At 42.9% G+C, this 27627-nt stretch overlaps 1 protein-coding gene across 50 annotated transcripts in view; it reads left to right on the plus strand.

The window, feature by feature from the left end:
* Positions 1–659: 659 nt before the first annotated feature.
* Positions 660–27627, plus strand: part of MAP4K4 (mitogen-activated protein kinase kinase kinase kinase 4) — a 206324-nt gene continuing 179356 nt past the window's right edge. For 14 of the 50 annotated variants that reach the window (XM_037806510.1, XM_037806484.1, XM_037806502.1 and 11 more), the window contains exons 1-2: positions 664–1222; positions 1458–1523. In XM_037806510.1, the coding sequence (XP_037662438.1) occupies positions 1166–1222; positions 1458–1523 (123 nt within the window). In that variant the 5' untranslated portion in view covers positions 664–1165. Of the gene's footprint in view, positions 1223–1457; positions 1524–27627 lie in introns of all 50 variants that reach the window. The other 36 variants (XM_037806476.1, XM_037806488.1, XM_037806494.1 and 33 more) reach the window with 5 other exon arrangements.

The raw sequence follows: 27627 nt of genomic DNA on the forward strand, positions 1-27627 counted from the left end.
ACCGTTCACGCTCCCCTCCCTGGGTACCCCGAGCAGAGCTGCTTTGGCTTCTGCTAGTGAAAGTCTCCAGGGACCCGGGAGCCGAACGATGCTCAGCGAATCCCGCGACTCTACCCGCGTCACCCATTTAGCCTGGCAAGGAAGATAAAGGAAAAGAAAACCACCTAGGGGAACCGGAAATGGGGGTCTTAAAGGTAGACTGTCTGGTGGTTGGGGGTGCTGGGGAGAGACGGGGGTGAGGAGAAAGGGACGCCGCTGCTCTGCTGGGAGACACCCCCCTTTCGCAGCCGGCAGCGCCGGGCGGTTCGCACCCTCCAGCAGACAGAAGGACGGGCTGGCCCGCCTCGGGGCGTCGGGTCCAAGTTTATTTTCTTTGCTGTCCTCTCGGTTTGCGCCAGGCGGGGGCATCTGCTGACCCTTCGCACCTCCCCCAGGAAATCCCAGCCCTCGCCATCCCTCCTGCCTCGCGCCCCCACGGCTCCGTTCACCCCGGGACCCCACCCTCGGCGCCCGGCGCCTGGGCCCCGCGGCCCGCCGCGGCCCGGCCATTGTCCCGGCCCCACCCCTGCTGCATATTCACGGCCCGGCCCGCGCCTCCCCCGGCGGGGCTGCGGGGCGTGAGTGCGTTTCCGCTCGCCTTTCCTGTCGGAGGAGGCGAGGGGGAGCTGTCGGCGCTCTCCTCAGACCGTCTTGTGGCTGCCCCGTTTCTCCTCCTCCCTCTCCGCCCCCCATTCCGCCTCCGCCTCCGCCTCCCGGCTCAGCTTTGTCTCGCCGCCCCGCGCGCACCCGCTCGGCTCTCGGCGGCGCCGGGCCCCACGCTCCGGGCAGCGTCGTCCCTGCGCGCCGCGCGGGCCGCGGGCCGCCGGGGGGCCTGAGCGCCGCCCCCGCGCCATGGTGTGAGCGCCGGCCGCCGCCCGCGCACGCTCCGTCCGCCCCTCGGCGCGGCCCGCGGCCGGCAGGAGCCCCGAGCCGGGCCGAGAGCCGGGCCCAGCCCGCCGCCACCGCCGCCCGCCCACCCCGGCCCCGGCCCCGGCCGCGCGCCGAGGGCTCTCGGGCCGGCCCGGCTGCCCGCGCGAGGAGGCGCGGCCGGCCGAGCGGCCTTCGGCTGAGAGCGACCACCACCGCCCGGTATTTATTAGTGCTTGTGGGGCGACAGAAAGGGAAAATGGCGAACGACTCCCCTGCAAAAAGTCTGGTGGACATCGACCTGTCCTCCCTGAGGGTGAGTGACCTCCCGGGGGGCGCGGGCCGGGGGCGCGCGGGGGCCCGGGCGTGGCGGGCGCGGCGGCCCCTTTGTCTGCGGGGCGGCGCGTGCCGGGCGCGGGGCGCAGGCGGCCGGGGGGACCGGCCTCCCTGGAACCGCCCTTTCTCTTTCCAGCCGCCCCGCTTTGTTTCTTCATTTTTCTTTCTTTTTTTTCTGCTTTTAAACCGTAACCCCTCCCCTCCTTCCCCTCTAGGATCCTGCTGGGATTTTTGAGCTGGTGGAAGTGGTTGGCAATGGCACCTATGGACAAGTCTATAAGGTCGGTGTGGGGCGCCTTCTTTGTTTCCCGTGGCGTGCTGAAACTTCTGGTCGGGAGGCGAGGAACGGGGGGACGGCCGCTTGGCCGAAGTTACGAAGGGGGTTCTCCCGGGCGGCCTCGCAGTTTTTAAACACTGAGTTTATATTCGGGACTGGCCTCGAAAGACCTCATTTCCTGGCCTTGAGAGAAGGAAATAAACGACCCTCTTAGGCATGTACGTCTCTTCAATGGAACGGCTTTTATTTATTCCAAATCTGGCCTTTCGGGGTGGTGGGTTAATGAAACATTCAGTGTTGGCCGGCCTTGCCGACAGTTTTCTTAAACCACTGCCTTTGGTGGTGTTGAAATTTGGCATCGTGTTTGGGCGTTTGGAATGCCAGACAGCGGCCCAGGGTGCAGAGTTTGGTGTTGGCTGGGGTCACTTTCTCTATTGGCCACTGTCCTGATGGGTGCGTGTTTTGGGGAAGCGGGGAGAGGTGTGTGCTCCCGCTGCAGGAGGAGTTAGAATTACAGTGGGAAGACGATAAAATCTGAATTCCGGGAGTAACCTGTTTGACAGGTGTGCAGTTGAAACAGAAGTGAGGGAGAGTGCGGAGCGAGAAGGATACCCGGGTTTCACACCCATTCTAGGTCTTTCTCTCTCTCTCTCTCTCTCTTTTTTTTTTGACGCCGGTCCCGCCCACCCCAGCCTTAAATGAATCTAACAAATCTGTAGTCAGAATGAGTCTGTGATGAGTGGCTGCCACCAGATGTGACTAACACTGGTGTTCATTTTATCTAGTGCACATTCTAAAGATGCTGGAAGAGCTGTAGGTAATGGAGGAGCAGGGCCTTGACAGTATTCAACAGTGTTAAATTCACCCTGCCCCGATTTGCTTTTCATTACTTAACGTTTTCTAAAAGTTATCTGCACAGGGAGGGGTGTTTGGAGGGGGGGGGGGTCTAGCCATTAGAGTGGGTACAAGATTGGGCTAGAAAAAAATAACCTTATGAACAAGGGCTTTGTGATTCCCCATGAAAAATTGTCATTGTCTCATTAGAATGGGGGAAGGGGCTTGGAAGCCGACCCGGGCTCTCTTTCTCAGGCTGAATTAAGTGTGGATCCTATTGTCTCTCCTGCTTTATGAACAGGGTTTATCTATGGCTTGAAGACCTCTCACCAGCCTCCGCTTCCCTTGGCTTGGGCACTGCAAAGGCCTGTGGTCTGAACTCGAGTCAGTGTTTTTAGGTGATCCCAAGTAACTTAGCATGTGTTTTGTTGGTTGCCTGTTGGGGGTTGGGGACAGATTTTTGAATTTGAAAGGGAGCCGAGTTAACTGCAACTGTTGGGCTCAACTGAATTTGGAAGTGTTTGGGAATTTTTGGAATAGACTGTTGCAGTTCTCCCAGTGTCCTGGTAACTGGCTTAAAGACATTCTCCTTATGCCCAGTGTTTATTTAAGCGCAAGTCAGTTTTTTCTAACCCAGTTTTTCTGGCCAACTCTTAAGTGGTGAGTATAGTCCTCCAAGTGAGTTAACCACAGCTTGTTTTTGACTTGGTTACACAGTATTTGGACTGTTTGTATCTTACTCGGTTAGCGTGGATATAAAGTAAAGGGCAGTGAGGTAAGCTAGAGGGTATCAATCTGCTTTTAAACTATAAGGAAAATGAAAGAATAAACCCATGTGTCTATTAATTAGTTCTAAAAAGGGGGGGCTCTCTATGGTTCCATCTCCCTCCTCCCCAACCCTCAAGCTTTTGAAGTGGATTTGCTGAGCCCACATTTGGGAAGTATTTGGGAATTCAGCAGTGACACAGCTCTTTGACTATTAAGTCTGTACAGTTGAGGAGAAATTTTCTAATTATGCAAACCAAAGGAGTTAAATTGATGCATACGATCCTGATTAAAATATTGCTTGAGATTTTGCTTACGAGCAGTTACGTTTAAAAAAAGTATTATGAGAATTTTCAAGCATCTACAGGTACCGAGACTAGATCACCCAGTTTAACAGCAGTCAGCACATGACTAATCTGATTGCATACATATTTCTCCTCCCCTCTATTTTCTTAACATCAATTCCAGATACCGTAAATGCTTCCGAGGTATCTTTTGTTTTTTACATAATCTGTATACTGTTGTCACACCTAAAAAGTTAACTCCTTCATGTCAGATGTCCAGTGTTACCATTTTCCTGATTGTCCCAACAATGTTTTCTTACTGTCACAGGAAGTTCTTTAATGCTTACAAACTGTTAATACTGGGAACAGTTCAATCCTGGAGATTGTGAAAACAGCAGAGACAGTTAGCATCTCTGTTTTCTTCTCCTTTTAAATGTATAATTTCTAAAACCATTTACTATTGTGTGTAGGGGTTTAGTTTGGATTTCTGTTGGCATGATTTGAATATGGTGGTTTTTGGGGTTAGTTTATTAACGCTCTAGCATTTTTTTTTTTTTTTTTTTTTTGCTGCAAAACAAACTGAATAGCCTCAGAGTTTGGAACATGAGTGACTAATTTGTTATTTTTAAGGAGATTTGTTAATGTAATTTCAGGTAAAACACCTGTAACTTGAACAATCTGTAGTTCTAATTTATTCCAAAGTTAAATTTTCTACTTGTGTTTTTTCTGTGAACTTTTCATTTTTTAGGGTTAGAGGTTGCTTATTTTGAGAAGAGTATATTGATGTGAAGTAATGAGTTGAAAGTGTGTTTTCTGAGTTTTGATGAGGTCTATGACAAGGCTCCTTTTTGGATAGCTTCTACTTTTCTATATCTGACAAAGGTAAATGATTCGGTATAGTTGAACAGTACATAACATCGTCTCTTAAAAAAAGGAGTTGGAAAACGGTATATTCTGTTTAGAGAAATTTATTTTTAGCCTTAGGTTTTTGAGGGAACATAGGGAAAGGTACTAATAAATTAAAACTTAAAAAAAAATATTGTGGATTTCTGTTCATAAGGTTACGTTCAAAATAGTGTGTATTTCTATAAGAAGCACCTAGAGTGATTTTGTGTGAGTCTACTTATTGATTCTCGAGGTTGAATATAGTGAATTTTTACTTTCATCAAACAGGGGGCAGCGATTGTGTGGGAAAATCAAAACCAGAAATAATAGATCAAAGTTCATTTCTGTCTTATTTTGGATTTTATTTCTATTTTTAACACCAGCCTGGGAAGGGCAGCCTGCCCTGGAAAGGCCCTGGAGGGGCCTCAGAGTTTGGACTTCTGCAGGTGAACTGGCAGTGGAGGGACAGTAGACATGGAGGACTGCACGTCTCTGACCCTGTCCCAGGAGGAGAGGCAGACTGGAGACCTTGGAGGCTGAAAGGGAGGGGTGCTGTAGGGACCAGAGAACTCGGTGTAGGGAGAGCGGACACTGAGGGTTTGCCACCTGTCAGGCTTTGCGCGAAGTGCTCTCCCACTCATTTATTAAAGCAAAGCCAGAATTGGGGTGTGCAGGCAGGGTAGCGGAACGGCTAAGGATGTGGCCTTTGGGGGTGGCGGGAGGCCTAGGGAGTAGTGGAAATCGCAGCTGGAGCTGAGGAGGGACCCCATTATCTTTCAGGATTGGGGAACCCCTTGGAGTAGGGGACTTGATCAGATGGTGTTTCGAGAAGGAGGGGATATGGTTGACATGTGACAGTGATCCAGAAGAGAGGAGGTAAAGACCAAGATTTGCCAGTGGCAGAGGCAGTAGGGAGAAAGGTTTTGAGGTGATTCAGAAGGGCACCCAGGGATTGTGGATTCTTAAGTGCTCTTCCTTGCAGTGTTTAACCTGCTGAATTCATGTATTCTCTGCAGACTTTGTTACGGCCTTTTAAATGGGTCTACTGTTGGCCACTAGATTGGGAGGAGTTTTGGGATTAACAGGGTGAAAGTGCTAAAAAAGTACTTTCAGTTGCTCAGAGAAAAAGTGCCTTATCAATTGTTGTGCTTTTAAAAATCATTAGTCTAACATTTGGAAGCAGGCACTTAAATTTTTGTGTGGGATTCTCCAAATGTATCTTTTAAGTGTAGTTTCTCTTGTTCTTAATTTGAGGTAAAGGCATCCTGTGGGGCAAAATGAATTTTGTAGAACTAGGTGTTTTCATTAGGAGAAGCGTTATTATCAGCTGATCTGTTGTTAAGTGGCATGTACAGACTTGTTCTGAGACAGATTTCCTTCATGCTAAAAGGATTCTGGACTTGGGTAAGGTAGGAGGAAGTCTTGTTTAACAGGTCGTGGTGTATAGCTCTCATGAAAAGTCAACCCCACACTTCCAAAGGCTGTTTTACTAAATTAGGAATATCAAAAAGTCTTACAGAAAATTTAACCACCAAACAAAACCCTGCTGATTATGAATTTTTTTTTTTTTTTCAATTTTAAAATACTTTCAAGCTTGCAGGACAGTTACAAAAATAATAGAACCCCATACAGAGAACTCCATCACACCTCAGTGTATTTGGATCCACCAATTTAACATTTTGGCACCTTTGCCATATCATTCTATCTAGATAATCAGTCAGTCTATCTATCAGTCCATTTTATGAACTCTTGAATGTAGGTTGTGTACATCACGCCCCTTGAACACTTAACACTTCTATGTACGTTTCCTAAGAACAAGGATATTCACTTATGTAACTACCTTAAGTGCAGTTACCAAGTTCAAGAAATTTAGCATTGATACAAAGCATGCGGTCTCTATTCTATTTTTTCCATATGTCCTTTGAGCCTTTCTCCTCCCTTGCTAGATCCCATCCGGGATCATATATTGCATTTGGTTGTCATTGTCTCTTTAGATGATCTTTCTAAAGAGGATTGGGGGTGGGCCAGCCAGGGCACCTTGAGATCCTACCACTTAATCCCGTAACTCTTTTCTGGAGCCTTGAGAAAGATGTTTCTGCTGGTTTTTGCTGGTTATTCAAAGCTTCTGTGGGGGTGTGGAGCCCTGTGAAGCATTCAGGTCACTGTCCTGAACAGGGCGGGGCTGGTAAGGAATTTTAGTGCCTTATGGCTTGAAACTTTGTCTAACCTTCAATGTATAGTTCATTAACATAGCTACAAACTTACATTTTTCTTAACATAATCAGTATTGGGTATGTGTATATTTCCACACATTGACAAAATCCAAAAATATTTTCTAGGTACTTTGGTTTGTAGGTTTCTGTGGACTGATCCTGGAAGAGCAGAGAAACGTGTTTTTTTTTTTTGAAATAATGCATCCTTGGACACATACGCTAAGTTGTGGAATAAATCATCCAAGGCATTTCATTTCCAGGGAACTTAAAAATATTATAAACCAAGTTCATGTTACTTGTAGATAGATGTGTCGATACACAAATATCATACGTATTCTTTTATTTTGTTTTTTTTATTAGGAAGTACTTGGTCAGCAGGCTGAAGATTGCCTTCTTTTGGAGCATCCCAGGGTCCATCTCTCAGTTGTATTAAGTTCATGCTTGCATTTGTTATCGTTAGTATCAATACTTGCATTTTAAAAAGTTGTCAGACAGCAGTAAAATATTTAAATGCACAAAGGAACAGAGGTGGTGGAGGTGCTGAAGCACTGTTGACTAGAAGGCAGTGAGGAATGAGAAGCTGGGAGGCTCAGAGGTTCATGCCCCGGCTGATGCACAGGTCTACTCCGGACGACAAAGGGAAATGCGCAGGAGTGCAGACTGGGCTGTTGAGAGTCAAGGGCTGATTATTCCACAGTCAGATCTCGAAACCAGACCTCACTAATTTCAATTTGTGAGAATATTAAGGGTTGAAACAAGATTTTGGGCTGCCACCTAATCTTCTGAGAGTGTTTTAAAAACTTTGTTCCTGTCACAAGTAGATAGACAGACATTGGATTGCAGTTCATTAAACAAAGTACTTGCAAGTCAGTGCTTTGAAAATTTACTACAAATAGATTTTTCACTAATTCAGTTTGGTTTCTTGTAATGCTAGTCTTTATTACTAGTTTTAAAATCTTAAGACATATTTAATAGTTTGGGGGCAATCACTTGGTTATCATGGGTTAGAGATGGCCAAGTACTTAATTTCTAAACGGGTTGGGTACCAGTTATTTTGTATTAATAATAAATCACAAGAATTGAATCAGGTTAAATTATCAGATGTGTGGAAGTGGTGATGAATGGAGAAGAGCTAGGGGTAGTGTGTTTTCTTAGGTTTTATAATGTTATACAACTTCACCAAGCAGAATACATCTTTTGTTACAAAGCTGGCTTAGTATTAAAGTTTGCTGGCATTATTCAGAAGACAAGCTGCCTCTTGGTTTGAGTAATTTAAATAAAATGATGTGTCAGAGGCACTGATTTGGAGGGCAGTTTTTTTCTGTAAGAATTTCAGAAAGGACAGAAGGATAGTTTTAGGTCTTCCTGAATTTTAAAAACCGGGGTCTTAGAAACTCTGGCATCTATGCAGCATTATGAGGAACTTCTAAATTGGGGGGACAAGATGCAAAACAGGGGTGGTGCATGCAGCCAGTAGTGGTTGTGCTGTGACGTGTGCCTGGCCCTGTTCTGAGGGTTGGGTTTGTGGTGGTGAGCAAAGCAGGCTGCATCCATCCTCACGGACACGCGGAAAGAAGGGATGGGCACCTGAGAGAATGCCTGCTAGGTAATCGCTCTAAATCCTGCACTGGCTACATCTCCCCAGGTGCTCTACTCAGCACGCTGGCATTCAGACTTCCAGAATTTCCGACACAGTGAACCTGCCACCACATAGAAACAGCACCGATTTCAGTTTGCCCTTTTAAACCTAAGTGGATCAGCCTCAGTAGGGTGTCTCAAACCAGTGCTTTGGTAAAATACAATTAAAAAAAGGAAAATTACTAGAAAAGTGAAATGAAAACACAACATACAAAATGCACACCTACATTTTTGTATAATTAGAATCAAAAGACATGTTACCCTGTCAAATTGCTGTAGAAATTTTTACACTCTTATTCTCAGTTCTAAATTTATCTTGTTTTTGTCAGTGTGCAGACCACACTTTAGGAGCATTGAACTGGCAGGATTGATTCTGGGCAGAGCTCTGCCTGCATTTGGAAGCTGGGAGAATTTGGGGCTATTGTTTGTGACCAGCAGTTGATTCTCCCACCCTTGAGAAGTGGGAATATTTTGGAGCACATGCCAATTATAGCTTCATGCTTTATTGTTAAGTGCTTTCAATCCCTGGGGCATTGTAACTTTTTCAAATATGTCTAAATATTGATATATTACTCTAATAAGTTTAAATAATTAAAGGAATAAAAAAATTTCTTTTACATTATTACTTAATAAAAACTTAATCATATGAAAGCTAGGGCCTTAAAAAACTTACCAAAACTATGAATGAAAAAAAAAAAACCAAACTAGTGAGTGTACATAGTCAAAATCAAATGATGCTAAAATGTTTATGTCCAAGTCAGGATTTAATTTATCAATTTTAGACATTTCATTGACTTCCTGTTAGGGTAATTGAAGATTCAGGTTGTATACTTACCCATACCCTTCTCTTATCTCCATTCTCCCTTTAACAAATATATAATTTTGGGTTAACAGTGATCATTGTTTATGTTATCATGACTATGTAAAATAGCATTTCTCACTAAGCCAGTCTAATATGATTACTTTTCCTTTTTTAAAAAAAACACCTCTGCGCCTCACATTGCCTTACTTCTTCCTTTGCTTACTTTTCTATGTACCTATCATTACTTCCCCCCCAAAATGCTGTAAATGTGTATCAAGAACAAACAAACAAGGTTAAGCCTTTATCAATATTTTTGTCAAATGCGTTAACACATCAGTTTGTTTCAGTTAACCCAGTCCACGTTTGTTGTCCCTGGAGTGATCTCAGAGCAGAATGTCTTCATGTTCCAAGACAGGCAGTGAGACCGTCCCCTAGACCCCGTGCACAGTAGCTCCTCTGAAACATCCCCGTTTCCTGGATCCCGTAGTCTTTCCTGGTTTTCTGCCTTACTCTCTTGAACTACAGAGTATTTTTCTCTTCTTTTATTCTAAAGTGATTTTATGATGTACCTCAATGAGGCCTTACTGCATTCAGATCAAATCTAGTTACATTTAATACTAGTATGCTTTTTGAAAATTCTTGTTGGGAGTTTTCGTTCTTGCCTGCTTGTGATAGTGACAATACTGTTGACTACCAGAACCCTTCTTCTGCTGAGACCCTCTGTGTGTAATTGTTGTGTAGTTCTACAGTTATTCAATTTTGAGATCTGAAGTCGAAGACTGAGCATTATCTGAGTTACTCAGCTAATGTGCCATTTATGGGAATCACGGGTTAGACACTGAGCATTGCCTGAGGTTGGGATTGGTGGGCAAGTGACAGAATTCATTGAGCTGATTGATTCACCTGCTAGCATGCCTCAAATTCTGAGCCTTTCTGGTTTGAACTTGACGTTTTAGGCCCTCTTAGTTCTTTCACTGTATGCACACATGCTCTCTCTTCTTGTTGTTCCCTCCCTTAATTCCCAGAAAAAACTTAATGGATGTTCAGCTCTTTACTCGTCAGTGATATGAGGGATTAGTATCTGTTTTGTGATTTGCTGTTCACAGATATTTTGAGCTTACTCTGCTAGGCAAGATTTCATTCATTCATTTTTATTCAAGTACTTATTGCTTGCATAATATGTGCCAGGCACCATGCTAGGCTTGTTCACTGGTGACAATGAACAAGAAAGCAGTCAGCACGTGCCCCTAGGAACATATCGCCTAATGTGTAAGATGGACAATGCACAAGAATTTTTAAGAGCATGATATTGCAGATGGGGAAGAGCTGCGGCCCGTGAGAGCATATAACAGGATAGCTGATAGCTAAGCTAGATTTGATAAAGTAGATGTGATGTAATACAGAGGGTGCTTTATGATTTAAATTCAGATTACGTGGATGAGGCATGGCTGGGTGAGGAGAAATGAGCAGTCTGTTTGCAGTTAAACCAAGCCAGTGAGCCCTCTTCTTGATTAAAAGAACTTTGAATAAAGGTAGGAGGAGTGTGTTCCATTGATCATGGTAATTGCCTGCCTGCATTCAGTTTGTCTTGAGCCACCTGTCTCATGGGAGGCCTTGCCTCCTGCATCTGCTGCTGTTTTGGTGTTCATTTCTCTTCTGCATCTCCTGCATCAGTCTATCCATTTGGCACCCAGCACATCACGTGGGGAGATGGGGTGGGGTGGGGGAGCCCTCCTCAGCCCTCTCAGCGTGTCCTGTGAGCAGTCTCAGCAGTATGTGGAGTGTCTGGTGGAATGGGGGCCTGATGTGGGCCTGTTGTGGGTGGGCCCATTCTGCCCCCCAGGACACATGTGGACACAGGTTTCTTCAGGTGCTGGTCCCTGTGATCTTAGGGCTGGCAGGGGCCTCTGTAGTGGGAATAACGGTGCACAGTGTGTGGTATTCCAGTAGTTTTTAATAAGTGTTTCTGGGGTTCAGCGTATACAAGGAAATGACTTGAAAGATGAAGTTTTGCACAGCCCCCCCCCCCCCCGGCCAGGTGCTGCTTATTTGGTCTTTTGAGTATATACACAATAGAGAATTCTCATTTTCTGAGCCTACTATGTAAAATGATTTTTGTGGGCTTTTTTTTTCTTGTTTTAAAATTTAATATTGAGTGAAATATTTGTAATCTTGCTTGAATTATACTGGAGTAGAGGACTGTTTTATTGCTCTTGCATTCAAAATTTGAAATTCTTTTTGTTTTGTTTTGTTTAAACAAGGGCTTTGTCAGTCATTGGGTAGGCATTCCAAGATTGAATTAGACGTTTCATTAGTTTGCTACTCAGCTGAAAATATAAATTCTCTTCATTACTTGTTTGTTATTGAAAACGAAATAACGTGAAGTTTTCTTTGACTTTATTCTCTGATTAGTCTCTTTTTGGATTTATTGGCTGAGGCCTTATTCTCATTGATAGTCTTTTCCTCTTTTTCTGCCTTGTTTTGCATTAATTAAGTTTTTTAAAATTACTCCATTTTATCCTCTGTTGGTTTATTAGCTATAAATCCTTCTGGCCTAATTTTACAGGCTGCTTTAGGATTTAGAATACACATCTTTAACTTACCATGAGTCTACTTTCAAATTATATTTTATGCTTAATGTATAAAATAAGAAGCTTACGATAGTGTTCTTCCATTTCTTCCTACTTGGCCTTTTGATATTGTTGTCATATGTTTTAATTTATATGGGTGATAAACCCCCAAATCCATTGGAGTTATTTTTTGTTTGAACAGTAAGCTATCTTTTAAAGGGATTTAGATAATAAGGAGAAACAATCTCGTCTGTGTACCCATATGGTTAAACCTTTACTGGTGCCCTTCATTCCTTTGTGTAGAGCCACATTTCTACGTGGCATCTTCCTCCGCTCGAAGGAGTTCCTTTAACATTTCCTCTACTGCAGGTTTGCTGGTGATGAATTCTTTCAGCTTTTCTATGTCTGAAACTGTCTTTATATATCTTTATTTTGCTTTTAATTTTTTAAATTTAATTTTATTGAGTTTGTTCACATACCATACAATTATCCAAGGATCCAAAGTGCACAATTAATTGTCAACGGTACCATCATATAGCTGTGCATCCATCACCACAGTTAATTTTTTTTTCCAATTTATAAAACATTTTCATTACCCCAGAAAAGAAAGACAAAAAAGAAAACTCAATTCCTCCCATATCCCTAACCACCCCTCCTCCATTATTGGCTCATAGTATTGGCATAGTACATTTGTTACTGTTGATGAAAGAATGTTAAAATACTGTTATACTATAGTTTGCAATATGTATACTTTTTCCCTCTATACCCCTCTATTATTAGCTTCTAGTTATAGTGTCATATATTTGTTCTAGTTCATGAAAGAGATTTCTAATATTTGTACAGTTATAATATTTGTGCAATTAATTGTATATGTTGTCCACCACAAGGTTCACTGTTTTATACATTCCCATCTTTTAACCTCCAACTTTCCTTCTGGTGACCTACGTGACTACGTGACTCTCATCTTCTCCTTTCCACCACATTCACTCACCATTCAGCACTGTTAGTTATTCTCACAATGTGCTACCATCACCTCTGTCCAGTTCCAGACACTTAAGTTCAACCTAGTTGAACATTCTGCTCATAATTAGCAACCGCTCCCAATTCATTTGACTTGTTCTATATCCTGTTAACTTATATTTCATGTCTGTGTGTTTACATACTATAATTAGTTCATAACAGTGACACCATGCAATATTTGTCCTTAAGTATCTGACTTATTTCACTCAGTGTAGTGCCCTCAAGGTTTCTTCATCAACTTGTTTTTTTTTTAACACGGTTTTATTCACCCACCATACTTTCCATCCTAAGTAAACAATGGATGGCTCCCTGTATAGTTATGTATTTATGTATTCACCATGATCACTACTATCTATATAAGGACATCTCTATTTCTTCCACAAAGACGGAGGAAGAGTCAAAGAAGGTAGAGAGACAAAAGAAAAAGAAAGAAAGAAAAAAAAAGAAACGTGACAGCTAAACAGTAACGAAAGGAAAGATAGACTTAAACTGAAGTAGAATAAAAGAGTCAGACAACATCACCAATGCCAAGGGTCCCAAACCTCTCCCTTATGTCCCCCTCTTATAGGCATTTAGCTTTGGTATATTGCCTTTGTTACATTAAAGGAAGCATAATACAAATTTTCTGTTAACTATAGTCTCTAGTTTGCATTGATTGTATTTTTCCCCATACCGCCCTATTTTTAACACCTTACAAGGTTGACATTCATTTGTTCTCCCTCATGCAAAAACATATTTGTATTTTATCAAAATTGTTGAGCACTCTGGGTTTCATTGAGTTATAAAGTCCCAGTCTTTATCTTTCCTCTTTCCTTCTGGTGTCCCACGTGCTCCTAACCTTCCTCTTTCAACCATGCTCACAGTCATCTTTGTTCACTTTACTTACATTGCTGTGCTACCATCACCCAAATTGTGTTCCAAACCTCTCACTCCTGTCTTTTCCTGTCTGTCTGTAGTGCTCCCTTTAGTGTTTCCTGTAGCACAGGTATCTTGTTCACAAACTCACTCATTGTCTATCAGAGAATATTTTAAACTCTCCCTCATATTTGAAGGACAGTTTTACTGGATATAGGATTTTTGGTTGGCGGTTTTTCTCTTTCAGTATCTTAAATATGTCATCTCACTTCCTTCTCACCTCCATGGTTTCTACTGAGAAATCCGCACAGTCTTATCAAGCTTCCTTTGTATGTGATGGATCGCTTTTCTCTTGCTGCTTTCAGGATTCTCTGTGTTTCACGTTGGATAATCTGATTATTAAGTGGCTTGGCGTAGGCCTATTCAGATCTGTTCTGTTTGGGGTATGCTGTGCTGCTTGGATCTGTAATTTTATGTCTTTCATAAGATATGGGAAATTTTCATTGATTATTTTCTCTGTTATTGCTTCTGTCCCCTTTCCCTTCTCTTGTCCTTCTGGGATACCTTTGACACATACATTCATGCATTTCAAGTTATCCTTCAGTTCCCTGAGATGTTGCTCATGTTTTTCCATTCTTTTCCCTATCTGTTCTTTTGTGTGTAGGATTTCAGGTATCTTGTTCTGTAGTTCTTGAGTGTTTTCTTCTGCCTCTTGAAATCTGCTGTTGTATATCTCCATTGTGTTTTTTTTCTCTTATGTTGTGCCTTTCATATCCATAGATTCTGCCAGTTGTTTTTTCAGACTTTTGATTTCTACCTTACGTTTGCCCAGTGTTTTCTTTATAGCCTTTGTTTCTTTTGTTGTATCTTTCCTGAACTCGTTGATTTGGTTTTTTATTTCATTTAGCATATTTCTTTGAAAATCTTTAATAGATTGTTTCATTAAAGTGAAACAATGTCTCAGCTGTATCTTGATTGAAGTATAAGTTTGTTCCTTTGACTGGGCCATATCTTTGTTTTTGCTAGTGTAGATTGTAGTTTTTTGTTGTCTAGGCATCTGGTTTCCTTGGTTACCCCAGGCAGATCTTCCCAGACCAGAACGGGTTCAGGTCTCAGAATGGGGCTATATTCAGGGTATATCTTAAAGGAATGACAGACTTTTCCTGTGAGGTCTCCAGTTGCTGTGCTTTTCCTAACCTGCCAAGCAGGTGGCGCCTGTCAGCCTGTCACTCCCGACTGGTGTAAGGAGATGTGGCCTCTTCAGTTTCTGTTTTGGCTGTTTTCCCCCAGGCTCTGGGGTCTGGTTCTGAAGGGAAAGCTGGGCCCCACCTCCTTACTGTTAGGGAAGATAAACCCTCTCGGAAGTTTTCATCTACATTTAAGTTGTTGTCTCTCTGATTCTGTTCTCTCCTCCCCTCTCTGGGTCAGAGCACTGAGAAATGAAAATGGCTGTGGCTCTCTCTTCTGAGCCCCTGAGGTTGAGAGAGAGAAAAAGGGACAGAAAGCCTCCCTTTGGAGCCAGTACACGGCCCCCCAGTTTCACTTGTTGGCCAGAGGTAACACCTGGTCCTCTTGGCTCCCCCTCCCAGGTCTGACGAGTCCTCCGGTTTTCTAAGGTCGGTCATCACTAAAAGCTTCTGTCTGCTTGTTCGGGGTTTGTAGCTTGTATTCAGCAGTCCACATTTGTTAACTAGAACCTCAGTTGGAGCTCAGCTGAGCTATATTTGCTCGCTTCATTTGGAGAGGGCTGCTAGTTTCTACCACAGCAAGGTTTTGCAGCTCAGACTGCCATGGGGGAGGGGCTCTCGGTGCGGTTCTGCAGTCTTTACTTACAGATTTTATGCTGCGATCTCAGGCATTCTTCCCAATCCAGGTCGGTGTATGATGTATGGACTGTGACAGCTGTCTCTCATTAGTTATTCCAAAGTATTTTCTAGTTGTTCCTAGTTGTTTATAAGTTGTTCCAGGGGACTAACTAAATTACACTCCTTTCTATGCAGCCATCTTGCCCCTCCTCTGCTTTTAATTTTGAAAGATCCTTTTGCTGGGTATAGAATTCTTAGTTGATAATTTTTTTCTTATAGTACTTTAGAGATGTTACTTCACTGTCTTCTCATTTGCATTGTTTTGGGTGAGAAACCTGCTGTTACCCTTATTTTGTTCCACTGTACATACTGTCATTTTTTATTGCTTTTAATATTTTCCTTTTATCTTTGGTTTTGAGCAATTTGATTATGATATGTCTCAAAGAACTTTTCCCTATGTTTCCTGTGCTTGGCTTTGTGAGCTTCTCAAATATGTGGTTTTAAAAATTTCATCAAATTGGAAAATTTTCCCCTTTCCCTCTACCTTAGGCTTGGAGACTAATTACCTGTGTATTAGGAGGCCACTTGAAGTTGTCTCAGCTCACTGATGAACTGTTTTTTTTTTTTTGTTTTCTTTTTTTTTTTTTTGGTGGTTTGTATTTCGTTTTGTCTAGTTTCTATTCCTGTGCTTTCATGTTCACTAGTTTTTTCTTCTGCAGCGTTAACTCTGCCATTAACCCTACCCAGTGTATTTTTCATTTTAGGAACTGTATTTTTTTTAATCTCTAGAAGTTGGATTTGGTTTTTTCCCCCATAAATTTCCAGGTCTCTATGGAACCTTTTGAATATATGGAATATAGTTACAGTAACTTTTAATGTCCTTGTCTGTAATTCTAACATCTATGTCAGTTCTGGGCTGATTTTGATTGATGATACTCATATTTTCATGTTTTCCTGCTTCTTTGTGTGTCTGGGAATCTTTGACTGGATGCCATACATTCAATTTTACTTTACTGGGTACTGGATAATTTTGTATTCCCATAAGTACTCTTGAGCTCTGTTCCAAGATGCAGTTAAGTAACTTGGAAATAACATGATCCTTTCAAGTCTTACTTTTATGATTTGCCAGGTACGTCTGGAGCAGTGCTCAGGCAAGACCTTTTTGAGTACTCCTCCCTATTTCCCATTCTTTCTGAGTTTTTTGATCTATCTAGTGGGAAGAGACACTATTTTGTTCCCTGTGTGAGCACGAGCTCGGTTCCTTCCTATTTTTTTGAACGTTCCCTCCCAACCACCCAGCCTTGGGTAGTTTTCCTTACATGCGTATGCTCATCCACTGTGCTGAATACACAGGAGTTCCCCCTGCAGATCTCTGGAGTTCTCGCGCATTTCTTGTCTCTGGAACTCAGGCCACCTTGGTGTACACGGACGCTCAGATCCTTCTCCCTAGCTCCAGAGGCTCTTGGGCTTCTCCAAACTCCTCCTCCCTGGGCCACGGCCTCAGGTCTCTGTAAAGGTAGTAAGCCAGGGCAGCCGTCATTTCCCACATCTCAGGGATCGCTGTCCTTCATTGCCCATGTGGGCCTTTGTTGTTGTTTCAAGTGGAAAGGTAGATCGGGCTGTTACCCCAGCTTGGCTGGAAGTGGAAGTCCAGCCTGAAACAGCAGCATCATGACGAGCTGTGATAGCAGCCCTCTCCTCCATTTTTGATGGCATAGTGGGGAGTAGGAGGAGAACAACCTTTGGGTGTTAAAAGAATGTTTTTAAAAAAACAGGTTGACCATTTTTTCACCACATGATTCACTCATTTGAAATGTACATTTCGGTGGTTTTACTGTATTTACGTAGTTGTGCAAGCATAATCGTGATCTACTTTAGAACATTTTCATTACTCCCAAAAGAAACTCTGTTACTCCCAGTGCTATCATCACCCCCTCCCCAACCTCAGGCTACTGCTAGTGTACTTTCTGTCTCTATAAATTGCCTATTCTGAACATTTCCTATACGTGGAATTAAACAATATGTGATCCTTTGTGACTGTTGTCATTTATTTAGCGTAATGTTTTCCAGGTTCATCCGTGTATCAGTACTTCCTTGCTTATTGCCAAGTAATATTCCATTGTATGTATAGACCACATTTTATTTCATTCATCAGTTGATGGATATTTGGGTTATTTCCACTTTTGGGTTATTATGAATAAGGCAGTTATGAATATTTGTGTACAGGTTTTTGGGTGACTCTACGTTTCTCTGGGATATACATCAAGGAATGGAGTTGCTGGTCATATGGTTATTTGTCTCTGTCTTATTGAGTTGTAAGTGTTCTTTATTTAGCCTAGATGTAAATCCCTTGTCAGATACATGATTTGCAAATATGACCTCCTATTCTATGGGTTGGTTGCCTTTTCACCTTGTGGATAATGTAGTTCGAAGCGCAGAAGTTTTAATTTTGATGAAGTCCAGTTTATCAATTTTCCTCTTTTGTTTCTTGTGCTTTTGGTATCATGTCTAAGAAACTGTTGCCTTACCCAGTGCATGAAGATTTACTCCTATATTTTTTTCTGAGTTTTATAGTTTTAGCTCTTATATTAGGTCTTTCATCCATTTTTGTATTAATTTTTATATTGCATGGTATGTAGTAGGGGGTCAGACTTAATTATTTTGCATATGGATATCCAGTTGTCTCAGCACCACTTGTTAAAAAGTCTGTTCTTTTCCCAGTGAATTGTTTTGGTACACTTGTCAAAATCAGTTGACCATAAATGTGAGAGTTTATTTCTGGACTCTCAGTTCTATTCCATTCATCTGTATGTCTGTCCTATACTGCATCACACTGCTGTGATCACTGGGAGCACTATGCACTGAGCTTTGAAATCAGGACATGTGAGTCTCAACCTCTGTTCATCACAAAAGCCTCTTGATTTTTGCTTATCTTTTTACTCATAACTGACCCTAGCACATATTTTTGTATGTTTCGAAGTAGGTATAAACTTTGTGAATTGGGACTTCTTTCATAATTAAAACTCTTTACTATTTTGCAGACTAATTTCTAGTCATATGTATGTATGTTTCACACAGTCACCCAATGTATTTGTGAGAGCGTCTAGAGATCGTCTCTTCTTCCCCTGCAAATGCATTGAAGAATAATTTGATAATATCATTGATTCTTTCAGAATCTTAATGATTTTTGTAAATTAAGTACTGTACAGCACAGGAGAGAAAGAGGAAATAGTAAAAATCTAAGGAAAGGCAACCAGGCTAAGATATCTAGAAGTGAATTAACTCTTCCCTAGATTATTGTGTCATTTCCTATAGAAATTACTCTAGAAGATGTACAATTTACACACCCAGATATATGCCTGACATCACAAAAGCACAGAGAAATCCGTTTCCTGTGGAAGGTTAAAGATTCTCACTTGTAACTGCTAAGACTAAGTTTGCCATGAATTTCAAGGGTTGAAGAATAAAAAATTCTGTTGCACAAAATCATTCTTATGCTTAAAATAGTTTCACCTAAGAGGAAAAGTGTGCTTTGCTGTCCAGTATTCCAGTTTGACCATGATTAATGAAAAAAGTTCCGGAATCTTCCACTGTCCTAGCCCCACCAAAAGCAACAACCTGAGGAGCTTTCCAGTTTCAGTTGCCATCCTAAAACTCACCCTACCTCATGGCCAGAGCAGTGTCTTGGTCTTAGAACCTCACTCATATGAGTACAGATAAAACCTCAAATCCAACCCAGAGTGTTGCTTCGAGGAACAATGTGACTTTAAGGCACTTCGGCAATCTAATGGTTTTACATAAGTGCTAACCAATACAGTCTTGTCAGGTTTAGTTTCTCATACTCCTAAAATATAGCATTTATTCACCTTTTCCAACTGCCTGTTTATAAATATAAATATTAGCAAAAAGAGGAACTACCCAGAATGCAGATCTCTTCCAGGCATCCTGTTCATACTGAACTACAAGGTTTTGCTAAAACTCATTTCCTCTACTTCTAAAAAACTTTTGAGAAATGAACTTTGAGAAAATTATGCTATCACTATGCAGAATTTTTATACTTAAGAGACGTAATCTTAACATTTCAGAAGTGGTTCAGTCCCCATATCTGCCCCACAAAAAGAATATAAGAAATGTATTCTACAACTATTTTATATAAATGATTCAAAAGACCTCTATCTTGCTCTTTCTCAACAAGTTATGAGGAGATTCTTCTTTTTATAAACTTCAATTCTGATATCAACCAATCCTGAATAAAAACAGAACTTAAGACTTTAAAAATTTATTTGTGGAACTCATTTGATAGTCATTGAATGTTAGGGCTCAGAGGAAGCTTGGAGATTATTTAGTTCAGATGCTGAACTTTACAGATAAAAGAATGGGGATCTGAGATTGGTTCCAAAGAGGCTGCAGACTTCTTCCAGAATCAGAGTTCATTGGTCACAGAAGTGAGACTAGCACCACCTTCCTCGTTAAAAGTCAATTAAAAAATACTTGTAACTATTTATTGTATGAATCCCTCCATAATCTTCATCATTATGTGGTAAAAATAAAAACACAGAAAATAACTTTGTGCTCTGGAGTATTAATTTATTAACTAATAAATTTAGAAATTCATTTTTTAAACTAAAAATTACATATGGTCTTTCATTCATATATATAGCATGTTTGTTCAACACAGAAATACTACAAACACTCTAATAAATGATGGAGATATATAAAATTGACAAAAAGACAAAGTCCATGCTTTCATGGAGTTTAAAAAGGCAGAAAAATTTATCAGGTGGTGATAAGTGCCTGTTTCCATTGGCCTTTGCTGGATAACACACTGCTCCCAAAACTTAGTGGCTTCATTTGCTTGTGGTTCTGAGGGTCAGCAGTTTGGACGGAGGCTGGCTGTGCTGGACCACACGGGCACCTGTGGTCACCTGGCAGCGTTTGGGGGCTGGCAAACCTGTAATGCACTCTGGCATTTTCTTTAATCACTGTGTCATTACTCACAATGTTTTTCTCTCTCTATGGTCCTTCCTCTGTTTTTCATTAAGAAATATTAAAAGGTTTTGGATGTTGTGGAAGATGCCATTTTTGGGGATTGAGATAGACATGTAACGTTGACCTTTTAAAATATCTTTGTCTTATAAAAGATCCTAATTGCCATTAATTTGCGGTATTACCGAATGTCCCGTTTCATAGCCAGGAGTTAGGTTTTTTCTCCCATTTATTTGGATAGGATGATAATAGCAAAATGATAAATGTGTTGTAAACTCTGCCTTGGTTTTGGGTGCCCACGTGCCTCCACCTGTGTGTGAGCTGCCCAGGAAGTGGGGGTGGGTGTGTGAGAGAGCGTCCTGTGCAGCCACTGCCAGTGTACCAGCTTCTCCTCGCCTGTGAGGAGGGTAAATGAAGTTTATCTCCTCCTCACGAATGTAGATTGTGAAGAGGAAGTGAGATACAGCTGCAGGCACACCCACTAGATAGCATCTGCTGTCTGTGTCAGAAGGTGCAATTTGGAGATGGGTTTCAGCTCTTAGGAAGGAAACAAATGGTGGGACTTGGGTCTGAGGTTGGGGCTCTGAGATGATAACTCATTTCTTTATGTGTAGAGAAAAGAACAGCTTTTGTCTCTATTTCATGAGATATTTTTAAAACTCATGCCCTTCTCTTGGGGGAGTAGTTAGCTGGTTCCATCACGGGTGATGTTTCAGTTTCTGTGGGCCGGATGTCTGGGGAAGCCTCTGGGTTGCCACCTGGAGCACACGGGCCCTGCTCTTGATTTGGAATTGTGCAAGCCATGATTCTCGTGAGTTTGGAGGGAAGTCAGCGTGTGCTAGGCCCAGTGAGGACCCATCATCCTTTGACCAGGTGACTGCATGAGCTCTTGGACGGGGAAGGTGAAGATTGGGAGAAGAGAAATGAAGAGCTGGAACTGGGGACAGACAGACTGACTGGGGACAGACTGACTGGAGCTCGGCTGCTTTACTTGAGCTCATGAGGAGAGGGGGCTTGGACCTTGAGAATGGTCTCAAAAATAATAGCCATTTTTGAGTACCGACTCCCTCATTATCCTGTCACCACAGTCGGGGGTGTCATCCTTACTTTGTGCATGCTTGGAGAGAGGGTTAGTAACTTGCCTGCAGTGACACAGCTGGTGAGTGGTGGGGCCGCAAAGCCTTGAGACATGTCTCTCTTGGCATCTAAGGTCAGCATTTAACCATTTTGCCAGATTGCGTCTCAGAGGATGGCCAGGTGGGGTTGATGGGCAGGATGTGGCGAGGCAGAGAGCAGCTCAGAGGGCTGGGCCAGGGACGACATGTGGGCAGGAGCGAATGGGACAAGGGCTGTGTAGAGGGGGAGAGAAGATGACGGGAGGAAGGGGGTGGAGGGGCCTGCTCTGGAGGGGTCCTGTTTCTCTAGTTTTCTGTGCCCGGTCCAGTGGGCCAGTGCTTCTCCAGCTTTAATATGCATGCAGATTCTGACCAGCCAGGTCTGGGGTGGGGCCTGAGAGTCTGCATTTCTAACGGGCCCCATATGATACCAAAGCAGGTCCACGCTTTGAATAGCAAAGACCTAGGAGGGCAAAGAAGTGAAAGTAGGACGTGTTGGTGGCTAGCAGCTGACGAGGACGTTTCTTTGTAACACAGCTTTAGGTGGCTCATTTGGGCCAGGATGTGTGTCTTATCTGCGTGGTGTAAAGGGTCTTTTCTGCATGACCTTCAGACTGATGATTATGTGAACAGCCGGACAATTCGGCTGCGATTCTCATCCCTGAGACTCACAGGATGGTCTGTCCCCTAGCTTGCAGATGGCAGTGAGGGACCCTGGTGGCCGGGTGAGGGCTGGGCCACACCTGCCTGGGATGTCCTTGTGCTCTGCTGGGTCAGAGGGGCTTCAGTCAGGTCTCCCACCTACTCTCCCTAACCCGTGTGGAGTTTTGGAAATGCGAGGAGAGTTGGAATGAAAAGCCGATTATGATTCTCATGCCCTCTTTCACCTTCTAGTGCAATTCCTGGCACAAAAGTCAATGTTCGAGAGTGAGTGAATAAACGAAAGAACACCTGGACGCCAAGGGAAGGGTGGTTTCTGGGTGAGCGGCCGCGCGTGGCGTCTGTCTGGGCGGTGGGTTTCTGGTGGAAGTAGCTGGTGTCACTGGCGTGGAGGGGAGGGCTGGCAGGCTCGTGGGCAGGCAGGTGTGAAGGGGACCGGGGGTAGGTGGGGACGACTCAGGCTTTCCTGTTCCTGGCCACGTGCTCCCTCGTGCCTGGAAAACAGGCAGTAGAAAGGGCCATTGTTTGGGCTGAAAATTCAAAAGCCTGATTGTAGGAATAGAGAGGTTCCAAGTGGGGGTTGATGGATGGAAGCTAGGAAGAGGTTGGAGATTTAAACCCCAGTCTGGGCAGAGATTTGTGTAACGCGGTTGCTCTTAAGTGTGCGTGTGTCTTTTGGCGGAATGGTGGGCAAGGCCAGGAATCATAGAATAGTGTTTCTTGAAGGAACTCCCAAGAGCAGCACAGGGGCCCAGAGAGGCGGTCTCTAATGGCTGGCCTGAGATATTTGCCAGCTTCATAGTAGACTGCCAAAAGGGACATTTATATTTTAGCCTGAAATGTCTTGATGACACTCTGGCTTGCTCTCATCTTATTCATTAAAAACAAAACAAAACAAAACACTTTTTTTAGTGTATGTATGTATGTACAGGCACTGTAAATGTTCTTTTTATCATTTCCCCTTGATTTTCAGATTGTGTTTTCTGAAAATTCAGATTTGAAGTTAAGTAGATAATCTGTTGTTATGTTTTTCTTAATATGGGAATAATTACTGTCTGTCGACCTTAATTTAATTTGAAAAAACAAGCTGAATTGCTGAATTTTCTGTTTTGGCAGAGTTGCTTTTGTATTTGGCAGTTTGTTGTATCTCAGTTTTTTGAGAATAACATTTTTAGTACCCCGTTTTTCCTGAGTCACATTAGTAAAAAACATTTAAAATTGTGTCTTTTAAAAGCTATGAAGCCTATTGCCTTTAGCACTACTCATAGGGTATTTACTAGCAGTAATTCAGATGTTCTAGTTCCTTGAAAGGTACAGAAATAACATTCCCATTTTATAGTTACGCCTTTGAAGTTTAATTTTCACCGTAGAACAGTAGGCTGAGGTAGAGAGAGAAAGGGAGGGAGGGAACCACCTTGACTGATCGTAGAGATTGTTCATACTAAATGGGAGACATGGATATAACGGTAATCCCTAAAGCAGCCTTGAGAATTCAGAATCCACTTGTGGACTGGAAAGGTTCATTTCAATGGGCTTTTCCTCCCTCCCCACCCCCTTGTTTGGGCAAGTGTCAAAAACCGTTCCCGGAGAGGCGGCTGCCCAGCCTTTGTGACCTGGTGATGGGAAGTGGACAGGAGATCACCTGTATGCGGAATTTCTTCCAGTATGTTAAGGGTGGTGGCCGGTTGCTTTTGTTTTACTAAACAGCCTTCTACTCTCCCTGCTTAGAAGGAGGTGGTAATTGATAGAACACTAGAATTGTCCTAACTGGTGTGATGCTTACCTTCAGCTTTCCTTAGCAAATGTAAATATTAGGGGCAGAGCCCTTCTTCTGGCCCCTCCCCTCCCAGCAGCTGAAGTCCCCAAGGCAGTAGGCCTGCCTGCAGCTGATGACAGCTTGCCTGACTCGTTTCACTTCCTGACTCCTGCTGCACCTGATGAGCAGAGTGCCTGCTGACCCCCAAGCTCCGTGAACGGAGGTGCAGAGGTCCTCAATACTTACGCATGCTGGAATTGCCTTGGGGAGCTTTAAAGCTGTGCCCCAAACCAGTGAGTCTCACCCTCGGCTGCACACTGCAGGCACCAGGGAGTTAAAAGAAAAAACAATTCATGCTGGTGTGGCAGCCACAGAGATTCAGACTTGTTGGGTGTGGGGTGCACTGGGTGTTGGGGTGTTTGAAAGCTCCCAGGCTATTCTAATTTTCAAGTAAACTTGGACAATAACCATCTGCTGCAATCGTCCAGTTTCAGCCTTGTGGCGCTGATGGGTATTGAATTTGTAAGCCCTTTGCACCTTTTCCTAATTTTGGGACATGGCAGATTTAGTTAATTGTGAGAGTTTGCTCTTAGCTAGTTTTATATTTGGGGGAAAGAGGTAAATCAAGGTCTGCTTTTCCCTCCCCCCTTTGTTTTCCTCTCTGTTCTCAGAATGAGGAGTTCATGACTACAGCTGATTTTCTGACTGGTTTGAAGTTTTCAACTAGATATTATGTTGGAGATTTTTTTCCCTTGTGAATTTATTGTTAGTTTTCATAGTTTGTTAAGACTTGGTCTCAGAGATAAGACTTTAATGTAGCTTCCTTAGAGGACGTTTCTTAGAGGAGACCTGTACTGTTTGCAGACAGCGGCTCTTGAGGCTACGGAGTAAACGGTATCAAAATCATCTGTTTCCTGTCCATGTTCTCTGTGTTCTTCCGGATCTCACATAATTGAGCTGTTCCTGCAGATTTCAGACATGGACATGGGGGTCGGAGCACAAAGCATCGTTTTTGAGAATATTTTGTCTTTTTTTTTTTTTGCGTGTAATACAAACATTTCCTTGCACAAACTAATAAACTAGTAAAGTTTTCTTGCAAATGCTTGTAGTAAATATAGAAGAGAAGTGAAGGTGTTTATTTGTATAGCTTGTATAGTAAAGGGGAAAAGTAGACTTTGGAAGGGTGCAAAATACAGATAAAGCAGTTTATAATTTGATTTGTGCGCAACATCTGGAAAGCTGTCAGAATTACTGTTTCTGTTCTATTGGTTTGGCCTGAGAAAGCCTTTGCCCACTGCCTTGTCTTGCTGAGACTCTGGTCCAGTCGCCTGGATGAATTCTCCCATAAGGATGCATAAGGCTGTGGGTTTCATCTTTAAAAACTTAGAAATACTCTTTTGAAGATTCAAAGCATTATCTACCTATTTTTACGCCTTTTTGTTGCCAGCCTAGTTTTGTTCTCTCAACTTTGTTGAGAGAGATTGAGAAGAAATCATGAACTGTCTCAGTGGATGTCAGATTTGGATCATGCCGTCTTGGAATTGGAAAAGGAGCCTGGATTCCTGCCCCAGTTCAGGAATCCGTCCCATGGACAGCTCCTCACTCGTTGCCACGGAAGCTTTTCCCTGCAGTTTCTGCCCTAGTAAGGGAAGGTTGGTCAGGTCCTGGAGCTTGTTTCTGTGAAGTCCTGGAGCCTATTTCCCTAAGGTTCCTTAGCTTTAGACTGAGCATCCTCACTCCTTTACGGTTGTCTTTGTGTCCGACATGACACCTGAGATGTGCTCCAGTTTGATAACAACCTATATGAGAGGGTGGTGCTTGGGGATGGACCCGGTATTCCAGCTCTCCAGGTAGTGTGAGGTGCAGTGCTGCAGGCACGTGCCGTGTCCGGACACGGGAACAGCCTGAGTGGACAGGGGAGCAGGCTAGCGGGTGACAGAGCTGGCTCTTCAGGGGGCCAGGGGGAACTTCCTCTAATGCTACACTTACAAGATCCGTTATCTACAAAAGGAATGTGTGGGCCGGTATGAGCCCATTCATCTCTAAAATCTTGAGTGCTTTCCTAAGGCAGCTCTTTTTGAAACCCGTAGTTCATGGATTCATTAGGAAGCTATTAGGATTTATAGGGCACTTGGTTCCACTCACAGGCTCACCCCGGTGGTATATTTTAGGGCTTCTTTGACTTCTTGGTTTGGTATTTCTGCCATATTCTGGCACATAACTGGTACTTAACCTGTAACTTTAGTCTGATATAATAACTCATTCTTTGGCTGACCATCAATCACTCAAAAAAGGTTTATTCAGTCTGTTTTTCTGGTTGTCCTACACTGTACCTTTGCGGTGCGCCTCCAGTACCCTCCTCTAACTTCGTAAGACTCCTCATGCTGGAACTGTCGTTCTCTCTGTGGAGGGAATGAAACCTGGTCAACCTTGGGCCTAGGACTTAGGGAATAGTTCCATCTCGGCTGTGGGAGATTCACCCCGAGCGATTACAAAACACACGGAATCCAGTACTCTACCCAGACCCATGGATGAGGCCCAAAAGTCTGTATTTTTAAACAGCTCTGCACATGACTCTGCACAGCTAGGTTAGGGAGATACTAGTTTTAAAAGCATTTGCTTCTCATACACAGTGAAGTGTTTGCATATGAAGTGGTACGTGTCTGAGATTTACTCGGCGATAGCCCAGTGCAAGTGGGGGGGGAGGGGGAGGGAAGAACCGATGCATTGATAATTGTTCAGGCTGGGGATGGGTGCATGCAGGTTCTTTTACTACTCTCTCTACTTTTTGGTGTGTTTGAAGTTTCGAAGGTAAGCAAAAAAAAAAAAAAACATTTTGCCATTTTGCTTTTAGAAACCATTTACTTACTCTCTCCCCTGGTATTTATTCTGTAGTCACAGAAGGTAAGTGGTGAGGGCTGCTGCATGAGCATTGCATCTGAGAATTATTTGAATGGATCCCTTTCACTTAGCCTCTTCCTCAGCCCAGGTGCAAGTGTCCTCCAGCCGCTGGGTGTCTTAACAAATGGAACGAGGACTGAAAAACGGGCTGTTCCCGTTTCGGCTTCAGATCTGCAGGGTAACGTGGAAGGGACATTCTCTCACACAGTGCCCCTGTGCCAGAATTGGCAGCACACTTTTGGGTTGTGAAAGGGAAACTCGGGTGGGTGGCATTTGTGGTTGACTGTCTGGGGAGGAGCTAATAGTAATTAATCATCTTGGAGTTAATTGTGGGCCTCTAATGGCTGTTAGGAAAAGGTCTTCTGTTCAGCTTTCCACTCCTGCATTTGGCCTAGCTTAGCCGATCACTTTTACTTAGAACATGAGTATATCTTGGAGTTAAAAGCATCTTAGTGGGCAGGATTATGGGATTTGTTCTTTTTCTGTAGCAGTCATGGACTTTTAAGAAGTGTATTGCTGATAGACAGTTACTTATCTACCTTTTTTTTTTTTTTTGCCTCTGTTTTCATGTCATGAGTCGTTCCCCCCCCCCCCCCCTTTTTTTCTTTACTTCTATGAAACAATTTAAGTTGGCCCCACAGTCTCACACAGCCCTGGTCAGGAGCAAACACATTTAGTTATTTTTTTTCAGCTTTATGTCATACACACATTTCTTGGTCTCCAGACTTAGTAAGCTCCTTTCTTTGTTTTAAAAAGTACTTGCTAGGATCTAGGCACCCATACTGAACCCAGTAAACTTTTGGACGAATTTGGATTTGTTTTTGCAGATGATGAAGATGTAAAAAAAAAAAAAATTACGTATATTGTTTGCTTCCTGGACCTTACTCACCCCAAATTATTTGTAAAAGTTTTGTAACAAGCAGACTTCTAAAACTAAATCAGTAGCATAGCTCATTATAAATCCTGTACAAAAAAGAGCAAAATTACTTCTCTTTTGCTTGGCCTGACTATTTTGAATG

This window comes from Choloepus didactylus, chromosome 17, assembly GCF_015220235.1.
Source record: "Choloepus didactylus isolate mChoDid1 chromosome 17, mChoDid1.pri, whole genome shotgun sequence".
Taxonomy (NCBI): domain Eukaryota; kingdom Metazoa; phylum Chordata; class Mammalia; order Pilosa; family Megalonychidae; genus Choloepus; species Choloepus didactylus.